This window comes from Bubalus kerabau, chromosome 5 (genome assembly GCF_029407905.1).
Source record: "Bubalus kerabau isolate K-KA32 ecotype Philippines breed swamp buffalo chromosome 5, PCC_UOA_SB_1v2, whole genome shotgun sequence".
NCBI classification, from domain to species: Eukaryota; Metazoa; Chordata; class Mammalia; order Artiodactyla; family Bovidae; genus Bubalus; species Bubalus kerabau.
In genome coordinates, this window is record NC_073628.1 from 96,150,501 (window position 1) to 96,169,848 (window position 19,348).

General features: G+C 41.0%; 1 protein-coding gene across 5 annotated transcripts in view; it reads right to left on the bottom strand.

Moving 5' to 3' along the window:
- The window catches only part of VPS13D (vacuolar protein sorting 13 homolog D), a 274,396-nt gene that overhangs the window by 219,035 nt on the left and 36,013 nt on the right, over window positions 1–19,348 (bottom strand). For all 5 annotated transcript variants that reach the window (XM_055582270.1, XM_055582274.1, XM_055582272.1 and 2 more), the window contains 7 exons: window positions 16,997–17,129; window positions 13,244–15,457; window positions 11,974–12,125; window positions 9,738–10,769; window positions 7,290–7,380; window positions 5,035–5,161; window positions 3,379–3,559 (listed from right to left, as the gene is read on the bottom strand). In XM_055582270.1, coding sequence (XP_055438245.1) covers window positions 3,379–3,559; window positions 5,035–5,161; window positions 7,290–7,380; window positions 9,738–10,769; window positions 11,974–12,125; window positions 13,244–15,457; window positions 16,997–17,129 — 3,930 coding nt within the window. The remainder of the gene's footprint in view (window positions 1–3,378; window positions 3,560–5,034; window positions 5,162–7,289; window positions 7,381–9,737; window positions 10,770–11,973; window positions 12,126–13,243; window positions 15,458–16,996; window positions 17,130–19,348) is intronic.

Consider the following 19,348-nt stretch of genomic DNA (forward strand, 5'->3'; position numbering starts at 1 on the left):
ACAAGTGGACGTTGAATTTTTTTCATTGATACAATTTAGAATAGCATCAAAATGCTGAAATACCTAGTGATAAGTTTAACAAAAAATGTGTAAGAACAGTATACCTGAAACTACGAAACACTGCTGAGAGAAACTAAAGACCTACTTCAATAGAAGATAGACCATATTCAAGGATCCAAAGACTCAATATTGTTAAGATGTCAATTCTCCAGATATATGGATTCAAGACAGTCCCAATCAAAATCCTAGCTGACTTTATTATAGAAACAGACAAGCTGATTCTAAAATTTATAGAGGGAAAACAAAGGACCTAGAAGAGCCAATACATCTTTGAAAAAGAAGTTGGAAGACTTAGAATATCTGATTTCAAGACATACCATAAGGCAACAGCTATCAAGGCAAGGGAGATGGGGGACTTCCTTGTGGTCCAGTGGCTAAGACACTGCACTCTCAATGTAGGGGGCATGGGTTTGATCTCTGGTCAGGGAACTAGATCCCACATTCCACAACTAAAGAGTTCACGTGCTGCAACGAAGTTAGAAGAACCCACATGCTACAACTAAGACCTGGGACAGCTAAATAAATTTTTTAAAAATAAGTTTAAAAAGAAGAAAAAAAAAGACACAGGGGAAGGTATTCCCTGATGGTCAAGTGGTTAAGAATCCACCTGCCAATGCAGAGGACACAGGTTCAATCCCTGATCCAAGAAGATACTTCATACCAGAGGGCAACTAAGCTGGTAAGCCACAACTATGGAAGCCCCCACACCTAGAGCCCCTGCTCCACAAGAGAAGCCCCCGCTTGCTGCAGCCAGAGAAAGCCTGCACACAGCACAACAAAGACTCGACACAGCCGAGAAACATATAAATAGTATTTTTCTAGAAAAGACAAGGGGGTGTACAACTAAATATAAATCAAAGAAATAGAATAGAGAATAAAGAAATACACATACATATATGATCAGTGAATTCTCAACATAAGTGTCAAGGTAATTCAGTGGGAAAAGAACAGTCTGGATAGGTATTTGGGAAAAAAAAACCTCAAGTCTCACTTAACAAAACATGCAAAAATTAACTCAAAATGGAAAAGATCTAAAATTATAACACTTCTAAAAAAGGAAAATAGGAGAGATTTATTGCCACCTGATGGTAGGCAGATTTCTTTGACAAAACAATAGCACTAACCATAAAATAAAAAAATTGAACTTCATCAAAACGAAAGACTTCTGCTTTTAAAAAAAATAGTATTAAGAAAATGGGGGAAGCGGTAGCCATAGACTAGAAAAAAATATTAGCAATAAATATATCAAAGGTCTTCTATCCAGAATATATTAAGGAAGATATAAAGGAAGAAATATTGATGTCAATTCTACACAAACTGTTCTGAAAATAGAAGAGGAACACTTCCCAATTCATCCTACAAAAGGACAGCATGGCCCAGTTACCAAAACTAAAATAGGCATTTTTCTTTTCAAGAAAAGAAAACTACAAACTAGTAACGCTCAGGAGCTTAGATACAAAAATCCCTAAAACATCACAGCAAATTAAGAAAAGTGTAAAGGCATCCAGACAATAAGGAAATGAATGAATGTGGCTGCATTCTGCTATAACAGCAAGCTGGCCAGTGGCTACCAGGAAACAGGGGTTAGGGCTGGGAGACCATTAGCAAAGGGACACAAACTTCATACCCTTTTTATAACATGCAAATGAGTTGAGCAAAAGATATGGTATACGAAGTTTTCTTTTAATCTTAAAGGGACTAGAGATTAGTCAGGAGAGTGGTTTCTTGAGGCATCAAAGAATGAGATAGGGAAGGACTACATGCGACACGTCTTAGTAATGTTTTAATTTTTATTTTGGTGGTGGTTTCATGGATGTTCCTTCTATTACCACACTTTAAAGTTTATATACATCTTACAGATATTCTTTCATATGTATCAAATACTAAACTGTTTTTTATAAGTTTCTAAAGAGATAAAAAAGGTTACATATATCCATGGAAACATGTATGGGGAAAAAAAATAAATAAAATATACCTATGGTGCTAGAAAACTAAGTTATTTTTTTCCAGATTCCCTGTCATTTGATTGTACTACTTTTATATTTTAAAAAATAAATAAATTCTCTATAATGTACACAGGAAACCACTAATACTGGCTGCTGCCAAGGACAGAAACTGGGTGGCTGAGGAAAAGTAGCCGAGAAAGAGACTTTTCTCCAAATGCTCTTTTGGGCTTTGATTCTGTACTAAAACAATATACAACTTACTAAAAAAAAATTTTATTTAAATTAAAACAAAATTTTTAAACGTTGCCGCTACAAAGAACTTAAATTACAATCTTTTACCTAATAAAACTTAAAAATAAATAGTCAATACGTTTTACAGAGAACCACATTGTAACTGCTTTCTGTGGTTCCAAGACAACACTGGAGGCTGCCTCACACTCAGAGGTGCGCTGCCAGGGCATCTTAAATCCTTCACGTAAACACATCATCGGCTGGACATTGCACACGCCACCAGCTCGAGGGGGTCTACACCTAACGTTAGGTCATGCTACATTCCTTCCAGTGATGTCACCTGGACACAGCACACACCACCAGCTTGAGGTGGTCTACACTCAATGTGAAGTCATGCTACATTCCTTCCAGTGATGTCACGTTTTTGGAAAGCTGGGTCTTAAGCACTTGCTGAGATAAAAAACAAGTACCATGAGAAAATAAATGTGGAAAAGGAAACGAGGACTGTGACGTTCAACCCAATTCCAAGTCTGAGGAGCTGTTCAGTGCCCAAGAGGCACATACATCCTACTAGGAAGCAATTACGGTGATTTAAGAATGAAATAAAAATATCATCTTTCACTTATGTTTTTACGTTTTCAAACAGCTACTAAATTGTTGGACAAACGTAATTATGAAGTTGTTTGGACTTAATTACTTTGGAAATGGAAAGACCATTAGGTGTTTCTTTTGGCCTCAGATGTGTCTTGGAAAAACTTCCAAGACAAGAAGGGAGCCATGAGCTAAGAAGTTTGAGAACTACATTTGAAAGAAACCCTCTTTTTATAACAGATACCGTCTTTGGAACCACTTTCCAGGAAAAGTATCACCACTGAAGTAACTTGTTTATCTTTTTTAGAGCAAGCCAAAGCTAAACTTTAAAAGGAAATTAAAACATGATGCAAGAAACAAGGAATATAAGCTCTCCGATTACAGTAAGACTGCTGTAGCTAATCAGCTACATGGAGGACATTAGTAAAGCTTAAGATTACTTGATTACCTTTACTTTTCTCAGTGACACTTTCCAGATTTATCCCTAGAGATTTAAAAGTTCTGCTGATGAGTCGAACTGGAGAAGTGTTTGGATCCAGGCACTACCTACCGTCTGCCCCTCGATGGCAGCTCGCTGGCGCCCTAACACGTCCTGCAGCTGAGTGAAGTGCTGGATGAAGGCCACCACCTCCGCCTGGAAGCGCTGGGTGTGCACGTACTGCACGGACGCCATCTGCAGGCTCACTCGGATGTCGTGCTCCCGCCGGAGGAGAGGGTCGGGCCGGCCATACCTAGGAGGAAAGGCAACAGTGTGACTCAGAGACAGCGGCAGGATGCAAACGAGTGTCTGAAGAAAACTCGGGTTCATTTAGGGGCTTCCCTAGGAAACAGCTTTAACTGTTAAAATGGAAACCCAGAAAAAAAAAAAGGAAATCCACAACCAGGTTTTTCTTTCTAAGCTTCCACCACATGTAGAGGATGTTAAATAAAAGTCTGGTGTGATGGCCAGGGCTATAAACACAGGGACAGGTCTGGGGCTGTGATCACCCCTGATTCCAGAACTCACTCAGAAGCCACTGTGGTTCAGACCTTTTACCTGAGCCTCTTTGTCCCTGCCTTTAAGGAAAAGTGAATATTCCTGCTCACTCTTCTAGCAAAGACTGTGACAACTTGGGGTAATAAAAACTACACTGTGAAACAACTGGTAAAGAAAATTAGGCAACAGAACCAATGTTCCTGAGGCAATCTGTCTCTGGAAGCTGAAAGAAGTCTTTTTACTTCAGTGAAATGCAGTCCAAAGAGTTTTAGCATCCACATTCACTGATAAATTAAAAAACTTCTACAAATGGTTTTAATGGGACGTGATGCCACAATAATAAGTTATTATACAGGACATAGTCACTGGGGAAAGGAATTCATATTAGTTGAGCAACTATCATTTTGCCAGGCAGAGAGTTAAGAGTTTTACATTAATTATCTCATTTATTAAAGAACCATGCCGCTGTGGTAGGTAACAATACAAATAAATCAATCTAACTTCTCAGAGGAGTATGATATACTCCCTCTGGAAATGAAAGAAAAACTTCTTAGACATCTTTAGGGACCATTTTTCTCAACTCTGGTTGAACATTAAAATCACTTTCGATAATTAAAAAAAAAAGAACACAACACTACCACAGACCAGAATACTTGGGAGCAGAGATGAATATCCATACATTCTGACAGCTCTCCAAAAGGCTGAAAAACCACCTTTTAAAATTTCTGTTTTCTGAGAAAACTATTCTTTAATAACTACATAGGCCTAAAAATGCCTTCTAAATTCTAAAACTGAATACAGATTGTATTTATACTGGAAGAAATGCCTAATGCAATTTAAAACCCATTATCTTCAACAACTTTCTCAGGCTGAAATCATCCCAGATCATTCAGAGCTAAATGGAAATTGATCTAACACAGTCTCCTCACTGTTTCAATAGAAAAATGGATGCAAGGAGATTAAGTGACTTGTTCAAGTCACACAACACATTGCTGTGAAACCAGACTATAATGATAACCACAATTATTTCAACCATACCCCCCTTATTTCTTAAAGCCTGAGTAGCCCACTTCAATGCAGATCCATTTGAATATAAATCGAGATTCCTCACAACTAGATCAAATTGATTCTACATAAGAAGCTATGTTTTTTTAAAACTTTTCCTCATTGCTTAGCCGACAAGAATTTGAAACAGGAAACCATCACGATGGAAAAGCTTGATGTTTTTACTTGAAAGTCTGGAAGATGAGGGCTTCTTCTCCACTCGTAGTGAACCGTTCTCGGTAGAACTCTCCATGTGAGGTAAGGTCACTCAGAGATAGGCTCCCAATGCTTCCCTGTAAGGCCAGGTCTCCCTCTAGGAAGATTAAAAATCAGAATGCATTCTTATGGTCTTTTTTCTGTCACACACCCTAACTCTGCCTGAAACAAAAATTGATATACACATGCCTCAGACTTTACATCATTTAATAAAACGAAATGTCAAAAGTGAATATTCATATTTTAACACACCCAGAACAATATTTTATGCACTATTTCAAACAGCCTCAATGCAGAAGTCCAAAGGGATTGAAATAATACCACAGCATCACACTTTAACACTTACAAGGGGAAAGAAATTAAGGGTAAACATAAATTAAAGGATAAAATATTTACAAATACAGATAGAAACATGCTCTCTTCTGAGATCAGACCACTAATTAGAATTAGCAAAATAGCATAAGGTCTATTTTATACTATAGATAAAAGAATAAAGGAAAAAATGTCAGAGATGTATTAATCAGGCAGTATTAAATGGGTTTTAGTGTTTTTTAACTAAAAGACGACATTAATAAAATAAGACACTGAAGACACAGATTTGAAACTACTCCAATATTACACAAGTGAAGCTCCTGGAAGGTGGGCAGAAGAAAGAGGAAATGTTAAAACATGCACCCCTGGGCTATGAACCTATATGAATCATTCTTAACATGGGGTAGATATTGAAAAGGAATGTTCTGAACTGTTGCTTATGTAAAACAAATTTTGTCATCATAATTAACAACAAAACAATGACTGAGGTGTATGTATTTGGCAGGCTAGTTCTGCTCCCAATGAAGACACATACTTATTTTTGGTTCCGAATGTCCTCTAACAAAAATACCCACCCACCCCCTCCAAAAGAAGTGAAGTCACTCAGAAAAGTGAAGTTGTGTCCAACTCTTTGCGACTCCATAGACTGTAGCCTACCAGGCTTCTCCATCCATGGGATTTTCCAGGCAAGAGTACCGGAGTGGGTTGCCATTTCCTTCTCCAGGGGATCTTCCCAACCCAGGGATCGAACCTGGGTCTCCTACATTGCAGGCAGACGCTTTACCCTCTGAGCCACCAGGGAAACTTATCCTACCCAAGCTTCTCCCAATTCAAAGGACTCATCTCTTCTAGGAACCTTTTATAAATTAATTTATACCAGGAATGAAACCAATTTTAGTTCATTTCCCCAAAAGACATTCTTATTTTACAACAGAGTCAACATTTGAGCTTTGTAGTCTTCTTATTTTATCACCAGTTGCTTAAGGAAGGAGCAGTATTTTATGCTCACTTTGTAAATTCCTCCACTTTAGAGCTTAATGTAGCTCTTCACTTGTGTTCTACTGAGGATTACAGCCTATTGCATCCCATTAGGAAGAATGCCAGCTTTGCTACAATATCTCCCTGCTTAAACCACCCCCTCTCAGTAAAGTGAAAGTCGCTCAGTTGTGTCCGACTCTTGGAGACCCCATGGACTATACAGTCCATGGAATTCTCCAGGCCAGAATACTGGAGTGGGTAGCTGTTCCCTTCTCCAGGGGATATTCCTAATCCAGGGATTGAACCTAGGTCTCCTGCATTGCAGGCGCATTCTTTACCAGCTGAGCCACAAGGGAAGCCCAAGAATACTGGAGTGGGTAGCCTATCCCTTCTCTAGCATATCTTCCTGACCCGGCAATCAAACCGGGGTCTCCTGTATTGCAGGCAAATTCTTTACAAAACTGAGCTATCAGGGAAGCCCACCCCCTCTTAGGGGTTCCCCCCAATTATGGCAACAGAGTGAACATATGGCCTGATTTCCCAGAGGCAGCCCCTGTTATATGCCGTTTTCCCGGTTGTAATTATTAACAATGCCCCCTTTCACGCTCCAACATGTCCAAACTTTAGACAAAGAAATTATATAGTCATCCAGAGAGCTTTTTTAAAACTCAGAGAGATCCCAGGGTCCCATCCCAACCCACACAATCAGAGTCTTGGGATGGGAAGGGAGCTGTGCCAAACAGCTGCATTTCTAGCAGATGATTCTGATCCATAAACCAGTATCTAGAAACCACCACCACCAGTCCTGGTCAGACCAGCAACCACAACCCAGCCACTGAGCCACACCTTACTTAGCACCTGTGAAGACAATTAGATTTGTGAGCAGGATGTTCAAATTCTTCCCAGATTCCCCAAGTCTGATTTCCTCCACTTACCAATCATTTCCAGGTGTGCCACTAATTTGGATACATTCGCCTTGGCAAGCTCACTGGTGGTCTTATTCAGCACGAGAGAAAGCGAATGAACCTAAGAACACAGGAGGTAAGACAAGGCGAATGTTACTTGGAGGAAAAGGTACCTTTCAGACAAATGGCATTGAGAAAGATGCTACAAGTCTCAGGAAAGCTGAAGATAAACCTTTTTGTCCGACTGATACCAAATTCAACTTTTCTTAGCCAGTCAAACCACAATAAGAGGAGAGAGCTGATAGGAAAAGAACTTGACTGGGCAATCTAAAACCCAGGTTCTGTGGTGTCTTCCCTGTGGTCACCTCGTCTGTTTTTAAAATTTTTTTTCTTTTTTCTTTCTTCTCTCTCTTTTTTTTTTTTGTATGTTGGTTGGTTGGCTTTTTGGTTTTTTGGGGGGGATCCTTTCTTTGGGCTTCATCTATTGTTTGTCAGTAAAATGTTTTACATTATAAAACAATTTTTCCCCTTTCAGCATTTATCTCTAATATTGCACTATTCTGTAATCACTCATACAGATTCATTAAGTGTACCCTAAGAATTTGTCAAGACGAAGTGATAAATACACTTAATGTTTAATGTCTTCAGATTAATATTTAGTAGAAGCCCCTGGTGCCCAACTGGGACTTCACTTAGAAGCACAATCAAAGATTTTCTTCCCCAGAGCCAACCACCAATAGAAGAAAACCAAAATCCTGTTTTAGGAACAGCATTCTTGGAAACAAATCCAGTAACATAATTCTGTCATTTTAGCTACAAAAAGGACTCTGTGTCTACGATTTATGGAGGCAGATACCCCTGAGTGCCATCACTGGGCAAGGCATTGGCTGAAGAAAAGAAAGGAGGGAAGAGGAGACGGACAGAAGCTCACATCCCAGTTCACACTCTCTGCTCCCGAGTGGCAGAGCCGGTGACATGCACCCCTTATCTTTAATGCCTACCACGACAGAGGATGACATGGTTGGATGGCATCACCGACTCAATGAACATGAGTTTGATCAAACTCTGGGAGATAGTGAAGGACAGGGAAGCCTGACATGCTGCAGTCCATGGGATCGCAAAGAGCTGGTCATGACTTCACAATTGAACAACAACAAAGTAGGTGTTCAGCATATGTCTGATAAATGAAAAAAAAAAAAAAAGCCAACGGAAAAGGAAAGAAAATAGCAGGAGAAAAGGAAGGAGAAAAAACATTCAAGGAAGGAAGAGAAAAAAGGAGGGAATTATTACAGATGGAGCAGTGACCATGGGGGCCACTCCAATGGCACGGGGGGTCCCCTTGCAGTGGCTTCTGGACATGGATGACAGAAGGATCTCAAGGGAATGAGTTATCATGACGGGGGAAGTGGAAAAAAAAACAAAACCTCTAGTCATTTCATCACCAAAATAATGCAAATACGCTTTGTTTGGAGGAATCCAGCTGTCAGCACCTGAGCCCACTCTCAGCATGGATCTTAGCTAGCATCACTGAAAGTGGGACGACTGGGTGTTGTAGACCTCCTGGTATAACGCAACAGGAAGCACTCAGCACCACCTATGAAGTGTCGGACCTGGATCTGATTAAGTCTTTAGAGCTAACTTCCATTTCTAAAATTAGAGGATGAGAGGAGTCAAATGTACCATAAAGAAACAGACAAATCCAGAATGTGGAACACTCTAGGAGACACTAACTCAGCTTCTATAGACAACTGCATGGGAGGAAGAAGCAGGGAAGGTACCATTCACTGAATGATCATTTCTGTCACGCACGTGAGGAGGGCCATACCTAGGTCATCTCATTGAACTTCCACAATCCAATGACACAGGCACCATTAAACAACCTCTGTTTACTGATGAAAAACTTGAGGGAGAAAGAGGTTAAATGGTTTGTCCACAGCCAAACATCTGTATGGTTACAACAAAAATGCCAGCTTTCAAATCCAGGCAGTCTGACATTTAAAACACGTGTACTCTTGCTCTCACTAAAAGCTAATAATGTTCTGAGTGAGAGGGAGATGATAATAAAAGGCACATTTAAAAATAGCTACTCTGTACTAGTTACTAGTTACATAGTAACATGGTTACTATGTGCTAGACACATTGCCAGGTGCTTCATGGAATTGCCTCATTTAGCTACCATAATCAGAGGATGGAAGATAAGGAAACAGAGGTGTAAAGAAGCTAAATAATTCCACTGAATTTTACAGCCCAAAGGAAAGACAAGAAGTTACTGAAACCATTTATTTCCCCTGCCTCCAGATGGGATTAATGCTAAAACCTTTTCTGAGATATTAACGTCTACCCTTTAGGAACAGACATCCAAAAGACCACATACCTCCTCTGCGAAGTATTGATTTTCTGGCATAAATGCACAGTGACAGCATCTAAGTAAACAAGCCCATGTTCATATTCAGAACAAGAGCCTAAGGGAACTGATACCTTGAGATCCAGTTTGGTGTTAACTGGATCCTGAAGTTCAGACTCTGCTAACGCGCTTGATTCTGACTTCACGTTTTGTAGGACGTCCTCAGGCGGCACCTTCATCGCATGGTTGTCTGCAGTGGAGCCAATTCCAAAAAAATCTAGGATCACGACCCAGGTCTGCAGCGTGATCAGCACATCCAAGCAGTTAAAATCAACATCAATGCTCCGGTTAACTCGATTGTAACTGGAAGAGAATTCTGGATGCTTCTTATCCACCAGGAATACATTGATATGGACCAAGGAATCATCAAATTTACTCTTTCCCGCAAGTATCTTGGGCTCATCTACCGTTGGAGAAGGAGGTGGGGTCAAGGGATAGTCCTTGTCTTGGACTTCCTTTTGCTTCTTCCGGGAGGCCGAGGTGGGTCTCTGATACAGCTGAAACACATTGGGAGCTTCCTCCATGTGAGAAGGGAGAGACCGAGGCATGTCTGGATACTCCACATTGGACACGGAAGGGCAGGACTGAGAGAGATACTCTTTTTGTGCTAAACTAGATGGCTTTGGGGCTCCCCGAGACACCATCAGGTTCTTATATTTGGAATCTGGATTTTTCTCCAGTAAGTCCTCCATCAGCAGAGAGCGCAGGGCAATCTGAATGGACAGAGTCTGGGGGTGGTCTTTACTGAATTCCACCTCAAAATCCTGAAATTTTAAGCTCACAAGACCCTGGGCCCCCAAGGTCAGATCTCCACTTAGCTGAACTTGAAGTTCTGATATACAAAAGTTGGCTTGAATCTGGGTAAAGGATTTGACTTCCTTCACAGACAAGGACTTTTGAGAAGAGTTAGAAAGACTGGAGTGGCTGAACAATCCATTCTCCTTCCTTTCAGCGGAAGGTTCTCCACAGGTACTGAGGGGAGGCAGAGGAGAATTAGGGCAGGGTGAGGAGGCTGCACTGACTGGAAACTTATTCAGATCTTCACTATACACCAGATTGTCCAGCGTTTGTAAAACCTGCTCATATACATGCTTTGCTAACACCACCTGCATTCAAAGAGAAAAATTCAGTTATTCCACTGCTACTGTCAAATGCATTCATATGCACTGCCCACAAATTTTGTATGACTTTACCCAAATGGTTTTTTAAAATATAATTTATAAGATATATTTTATTTCAATTTATTTATCTTTAATTGGAGAATAACTGCTTTACAATATCGCGTTGGTTTCTGCTATATATCAGCTCTCCAAGATGTTTTAAATTAGTTGACAGCAAGGATCCCCTCTTTCTTACTTTTTCGTCCTTACACCTCTGCCTCTCTCTGACCTATATCTATTGACAAGGCCGTCCCCGAGTACCTCACGGAATAACCTTCACACAATAAATGTTCAATAAGTGCTGGTAAAGGTAGGCCTGAATCTGCACAATCATTCTTTCTAACCCCACAAAACTACAGAAATTGAAAGAGAAAAACCTTAAAAGCCAAAAAGGAAAAGATCCAAGGAAAGTTCTCTCAACCAGAGACCCCTATCCAGAAAGTACTGATGTCAAAAGCTACACATGTTCTGTAACAGCACCCCTGGGTTACTGCAGAGCAGCTGCCAAACTAACGACCAGTCACTGCTCTAGATCCTGTGCAGCGTCCTAAGGTCCTGCCTATCCTTGCTGTTTTATAGTGTTTTGCTTTTTGCTCTCTGGCCTGTGAAAGCAGGAAAAATGACACTTTTGAAGGAAAAAGGATGAAAGATGTATACATACATACCACACACACACCCTGGACCATTTCATTTCAATGAGGGCAAGACTAATTCTCCCTTGAAAGATCTGTCAACAGCTCAGGTAATCAGATTGTTTTATAGGTGGGCCACATATGCCAAAAGTGTGACAAGAATTATAACACTCTGGGAAAGACAGATCCTGACTTTTAAAGCAATAATTTTCCTCATTTCTTAATGGCAACAGAATTAACGATTTGCCCTCTTCCACTCTAAATTCACCCCTCCACATGAAGAAGCTAACAAAGACTGATTCAGTGATAGAAGGACATGATAAAAGGATACCATGCTTATTAGAACAAGTTATTGACAATAATGTGCATCAACAATATCTCTTTGAATTTATATTTTCCTTCCAACATTTTATATATACAAAATATAACAAGACATAAACATAACACATGTATATAACAAATATAAAATCATTACAGGACTTCAACTGTCCTGACATAAAAATCAATAGCGTGCTTACTTGAACCGGATTAACAAATTTTCCTTCAATCTTCATGATGCTAGAAGCTCCCAGGTCATCTGGACTAAGTGAGAAAGTCAGTTCAGATTCTCTCTCTATAGGGATCTTCTCCAGTTTAAACTGAATGGTCGTGTTGTTGAGGATGTGAAAAGCTGGCATAAGAGAGAAGAAATGACCGACTAGAAACACTCAGACTCATTGCGTCATTGCTGACTAAGTGAGGGTATGTAACAAGCCCAGGAGTTGCTCTTTGACCAGGAAGGCAGGTTAGCCTGGAGCCGAGGGTCTGCGATTGAGTACAAACCTTGGCAACTATTCCAAGACCAAAACTCACAGCAAGCAAGGGTATAAGATAAATTTACACATAAAGAGCATGTTACAGCTATTTTCATAACAGGCTCCATTTGATGGTTTCAGAATATGGTGCAGTGAACATCAACCCAGGCAAGGGTCCTCAGTAAGCTTCTCTTAACCTCCCAAGCTGGCATTTTCCAAACAAAATTGCTCATCCATGCCCAGCTTTAGATTGACCCCTCTTACTGGGCCTAACTCAGAATCAAGGACAACATAGAATTCTAAGTGAACAACTTTTAACCCAAGCAGAGAAAGCAATCTTTCGGTAACTATGTAAAAACCAATCAGTGTATTAACATCTGAGAACCATAGGAGTTCTCAAAGGCATTAATATCTTCACCAATCAATATAGCTTACCTGATTTCTATAGATGCCAAGACTAATAGATTGAACTGCTTGGTTTTAGCAGATCAGATCGAGAATACATAAATACAGGCACTTTATTCCTAGAACCCTGCACCAAACCATTACAGAAGATGGCAGGATAGCCAACAGAGACCATAACATCCACAGACTAAATTGCACATTCTATTTCTGTCAATCCCTCCAGCTATCTTAGACTACAATATTTAACTAGGAAAGATCTACAGCTTAGGAATGAAAAAGTCAGATGCATTTGACTAAATTACATAATACTCTAACAGAATCCACCCACTGAATCCCAGTGAATGAACACTCACCCAAGGGGGCCACTTAAAAAATCCTTATTTTGCCAAAAATGGCATTCAGTGGGAAAAGGTGCAAACATTCAAACATAATATGAAAGCATTCTCTTAAAATTCTATTTTAACTTCTTAAATATTCACTTAGGGTAATTCTAAAAGAAAGGTTTTTGTTGTTATTTTAAGCCAGGTACTACCTTCATGGCTGGGTCTGGAATCTAAACAAAATGAGAAAAAAGATACCCATGCCTCACCTTGACCTCTATGCAAAGATTCAAAGAAATCATGTCGGGTGAAGTGAGCTTCCTCCTGACTATTCACATTGGCAGACCCAGACAGAGGGCAGAACGCCCGGCTCATTTCCGGCCCGGGGCCCTCTCTGCCTGTCAACTGGGTGCAGTTCAAAGAATATAATTTAATGTCTTTGATTTCTACTTGCAGACGGTCACTTCTGGATTCATCATCTCCTGCCACAAAATTCTGGATGAAGATCTGTCCCAAGTGTCCTACCAACAACTCGGGACTCCCAGGCTTCCGAGGGATGGAAACCACTGGCGATTCAATGTTTATGTTCAAGATGAGCTTTACAGTGTCAGAATGAGACGCACCTAGGCCAAACCCATATGGTTCATTTTCTTCTAAGAAAAAGGAGTCCCGGGCCTTCCTGGGAGTTTCAAAGAGTGACACCATCTCACTGTACTCAGCTGTCTTAGTGGCTAGGACCGTGGTGACTTTGGTGGCTGCGCTTTTCAGCATACTTCGAAAGTTTTCTTCCAGCTCATCCATGGACAACGTCAGCTCCTTCAAGAATTTAGCGGAGTGGTTGTAATGCAAGGAGGCCATCTTGAGGTTGAGAAAACATTCCTGTTTAGATTTCTCAACAAAGGTGAAACTCAGAGCATCAGTAAGGGCTGCGTCTTCCATTCTGACAAATACAGATTCATAGAAGCCAATATCACTGATGATATTTTCATAGCCTACGGAATTTCCAATGCTGACAACATATTGGTTCTTAACATTCTCTTGCGTCAAATCCATAAGCTGCAAACAGCCGAGAGAACCATTCATGTCAAATGTGTTGCCCATGGAGACATTAACTTTGGTGCCACCTATACTCGCTGTTGCAATCTTTCTGCCATACTTCTCTCCATTTGCCATTCCCACCGTCCGAAGGAGCAGCAGGTTAAGTCTGTGGATTTCCACCGCAACCTCCGTGTTTTGTTCATATGTAGATTGGTAAGTTCCCTGTTCCCTAAAGCTTCTTTCAAAATCAGTCATTAAAGGTTGAGGACTCAACTCATCTTTTTCCTTGGGAAAAGATTTTTGAAGAAAACCAATCAGCTCCACAATTGTCTCTGGATTTAGGATGATATCCAAATTATTCACCTGCAATGAAATCACCTGAAGGGTGCTGTCCAAATTCATGGACGGGCACTCTGAACTCACAAACTGATATTCCAGTTTTATGAGGGACTCTTGTTCTTTGGTGAGAACTCTGTCCAGAGAAATACTAGTGGCTGACTGGTTGTTCCGTGTGGCAGCACTCGTGAAGTGGGCCACATTGGACCCAGAGACGGGAGACTGGGCCCTGCTGTCCCGGAGGCTTCCTGTCGGGATATCAAAGCTCAAGTTCTTGTGGGAGGCCATCAAAAGGTCAAAATCAGCGCCATACGTCTGCATGGTGTCTACCAGGAGCAAACCATGAACGGTGAGGGAGACCTCAGCATCATAAGGCCTCTTCACAAAGTGAGCGTTGGTGCCAAACACCTTGAGCACAGAGATGTACCGGCCGTTGCTCTCAACACCAAGCTGCATGCAATTCACCTTAAACTCCGCCAGGAGGAGCTGTGACTCCACCAAGACCTCCCGAGTATGCTGCTCCAACATCACAATGCTCTGGGTCAAGTTCATCACAGAGTCTTGCAAACTTCCCCGCTGTCCCCCTTGGGGAAAAATCTTCTCCTTCATCTGAGAGTCAAAAGTCTTCGTTTCTGGGGTGGTCAGGAGAGCAAAACAATTCTTCAGAGCAGATATTTTATCTTCATTGATGTGGATCTTCAGGTCTGGTAGGTTGCCTGAGAGGACGGCTCCAGGGTACTTGGGATCTGATGTATAAATCAACCGACGTTCTAACTGGAGGTGAACGTTGAATTTCTCGACCACGTGGGTCGGTCCCACGTCAATATCCTGGACATGCTTCCAGTTGTCCTTCACGCGTCCAACCATGATCTGCAGGTCGAGAAAGGACAGCGAGTACCTCTCGTACATCTTCGTGCTCATGAGATGTGCTTGAAGCTGCTCTTCACTGAACTTGACTCCAGAAAATGGAGGTGTTTTCTCCCCATTACTGCTGCTAGTCTCGGGAGGTGGGGTATTGGGAGGTGTGGCAAGAGGGGTCTTATATTCATCATCACTGAACTGATTCTCTTCCAATGCTGACCCGTCCCCACTCTTCCTCTTGGAGTCATCTGCAGATGAAAACAGAAGATTTAAAGTACATGTCAGCTCTTGCCTTCCTCCCCCATTTAATGTAATAATTAAGAAAAGTAGAGAAGAGTCGGGCATGACTTAAGAGACTGAACGACAATACGAAAGAATCAACAGCCCTGATTTAAAAAATAAATGGATGAAAACTCTTAGCACAGTATTCTGTATTTCCCATGTATTCAGAGTGAACTTATCTACTGATTTGGAAATCAAAACACAAAGAGTAAAAGTTCATGGAACATGAGGAAAGATGGAGACCTGCTAACATAGGAACACATGTCAGGGTGCAAAAACCAACAATGCCCTCTGGACACTGTCCCCCCGCCCCCCAACATCCGAGCTGCACTGCATGAGCTGCCATCACCAACCCTCCTTATTTGTTTACTTTTTCCTGTATTCATCTATGTGTTCATTTTGTCCCCCCAACTAGAAGGTTCCAAAAGAACAGAGGTTTCCTCTGCCTCCTCAACACAATACCCGAGTGTTAGATCAGCACTTGGCAAGCAGTAATTGCTTAATATGTCAAGTTTCCAGCCCCAAATTCACTCAACCCCTCTCTTCGGCACCTGAGCAGTGTCGCGACAACTACAAAAACACATCCCTGAGTTTGGTCACCTGTGTCTCTGTCCCACGTTAGTGCTTTATAAATCCAAGTAGGTACTTTCTGCAGTTGTGTGATCCTTTTCTTCGGATGTAATTCCCTTTTCACATCCCCTTAGGGCCAAGCTCATACCAGCCAAAGAGTAGAAACAACCAAATGTCCACCAACTGATGAGTGGATAAATATTATAAAATGTAATATATCAAAACAAGGGAACATCATTTAGCCGCAAACAGAAATGAAGCATTGATAACATGCTACAGGGCTTCCCTGGTGGCTCAGATGATAAAGAATCTACCTACAATGCAGGAGACCAGGGCTCAGTCCCTTGGGTTGGGAAGATCCCTTGGAGAACAGAATGGCTATCCATTCCAGTATTCTTGCCTGGAGAATTCCAAAGACAGAGGAGCCTGGCGGGCTACAGTCCAAGGGGTCAAAAAGAGTCAGACACAACTAAGTGACTAACACTTTCACTTTCCCTTCTTTCACAAAATGGATAAACCTTGAAAACACTGAGCTAAGTGAAAGAAGTCATACATAAAAGGTCTCATATTACATGATTCTATTCACATGAACTGTTCAGAACAGGCAAATAAACAGAGATAGAAAGATTAGTGGTTAGCAAAGGCTAGGAGAGGTGGTAATAGAGAATATGGGTCTAGAATGTCTTCTTGGGACAAAGAAAATGTTCTGGAATTAGATAACAGTGAGAGCTGTACCATTTTATGAATATACCAAAAACAACTGAATTGTACATTTTCAAATGGATCTCAATAAAACTATTATATAAAAAAGTAACAAGTTAACTTTGGAGCCTAGAAAGGTTAAATAAACCTCTATTTAAGCTTTACTTGGTTCAATGACAGAGAGAGATCAATCTGCCAAGATATGCCTTCATTACTTCACATTCACACCGTACCTTGGGTGTTGGTCAACAGCATTCTTCCTAGATCCACAACAACCAACACGGGATTCTTGAACTTAAAGTCATCAGGAAATATCACTTGAGGGGCAGAAATGTCCAGTCTCACAGTCCACCGTTTACTCTCCTCCTATAAAAATAGAATCAACCACAATTAAATAGCCTTGAACTACAACAGCTAAGAGCGGGCACTTTTATCAGCTGGAGCTCAAGCCTCCCTGAAGGTCACACTAGGATCACAGGATGACCTAATGGTCTATGGTATTAAAGCAAAACGTTTAAAACAAAAGTGGATCCAAATGCTTAAGGATATGAGACCTTACCACAGGCAAATGGCTGAAGTGGGCGAGAAAAATGTGCAAATCACTGGTTTGGGCGTTGCTTGCTATTTGATTCTGATGATCGATGGTTTAAGAAAGGTCTTATTTCTAAAGACTTAATACTTTAAAAGTATTGTAGAAATTATGGAATTCAAATAAATGAGAAATCTAAATATTTTTATTTATTCATGGACATTGCTAAGCACGAACTTTCAGGCCAAAATATCTTACTGAAAAACATAAGCTTTGACATTTGAAATATAAAAAAGGGACAATTCATTAATTTGTTAATGGCTCTTCCCATGAATTTGTTATATAAATTAGCTAATTTATATAAATGCTATCAAAGAGGATTATATACAGTAAAAAATTAACAATTTATATATTGTTTCAAATTATTTAAATTGGAGGACAATTACAACACTGTGATGGTTTTTGCTATACATCAATGTGAATCAGCCATAAGTATATATGTGTCCCCTCCATCATGAACTCCCCTCCCACTGCCCTCCTTACCCCATCCCTCCAGGTTGTCACAGAGCAACAGCCTTGGGTGCCCTGAGTCATACATCAAACTTGCACTGGTTATCTATTTTCATATGGTAATGTGTATGTTTCAATACTATTCTCTCAAATCATCCTACCTCACTGTCTCCAACTGAGTCCAAGAGTCTGTTCTTTATGTCTGTGTCTCTTTTGCTGCCCTGCACGTAGAACTGTCTGTACCATCTTTCCAGATTCCATCAGGTCCGTTCAGTTCAGTCCCTCAGTCGTGTCCGACTCTTTGCCACCCCATGAATCACAGCATGCCAGGCCTCCCTGTCCATCACCAACTCCCAGAGTTTACCCAAACTCATGTCCATTGAGTTGGTGATGCCATCCAGCCATCTCATCCTCTGTCGTCCCCTTCCCCTCCTGCCCCCAATCTCTCCCAGCATCAGAGTCTTTTCCAATGAGTCAACTCTTCGCATGAGGTGGCCAAAGTATTGGAGTTTCAGCTTCAGCATCAGTCCTTCCAATGAACACCCAGGACTGATCTCCTTTAGGATGGACTGGTTGGATCTCTTTGCAGTCCAAGGGACTCTCAAGAGTCTTCTCCAACACCACAGTTCAAAAGCATCAATTCTTCGGTGCTCAGCTTTCTTCACAGTCCAACTCTCACATCCATACATGACCACTGGAAAAACCATAGCCTTGACTAGACGGACCTTTGTTGGCAAAGTAATGTCTCTGCTTTTGAATATGCTATCTAGGTTGGTCATAACTTTCCTTCCAAGGAGGAAGCGTCTTTTAATTTCATGGCTGCAGTCACCATCTGCAGTGATTTTGGAGCCCAGAAAAATAAAGTCTGACACTGTTTCCACATCTATTTCCCATGAAGTGATGGGACCAGATGCCATAATCTTCGTTTTCTGAACGTTGAGCTTTAAGCCAACTTTTTCACTTTCCTCTTTCACTTTCATCAAGAAGCTTTTTAGTTCCTCTTCACTTTCTCCCATAAGGGTGGTGTCATCTGCATTTCTGAGGTTATTTATATTTCTCCTGGCAATCTTGATTCCAGCTTGTGCTTCTTCCAGCCCAGCGTTTCTCATGATGTACTCTGCATAGAAGTTAAATAAGCAGGGTGACAATACACAACCTTGACATACTGCTTTTCCTATTTGGAACCAGTCTGTTGTTCCATGTCCAGTTCTAACTGTTGCTTCCTGACCTGCATATAGGTTTCTCAAGAGGCAGGTTAGGTGGTCTGGTATTCCCATCTCTTTCAGAATTTTCCACAGTTTATTGTGATCCACACAGTCAAAGGCCTTGGCATAGTCAATAAAACAGAAATAGATGTTTTTCTGGAACTCTCTTGCTTTTTTGATGATCCAGCGGATGTTGGCAATTTGATCTCTGGTTCCTCTGCCTTTATATGCCTTAATATACAGTATTTATCTTTCTCTTTCTGACTTACTTCACTCTGTGTAATAGGCTCTAGGTTCATCTACCTCATTAGAACTGACTCAAATGCATTTCTTTCCATAGC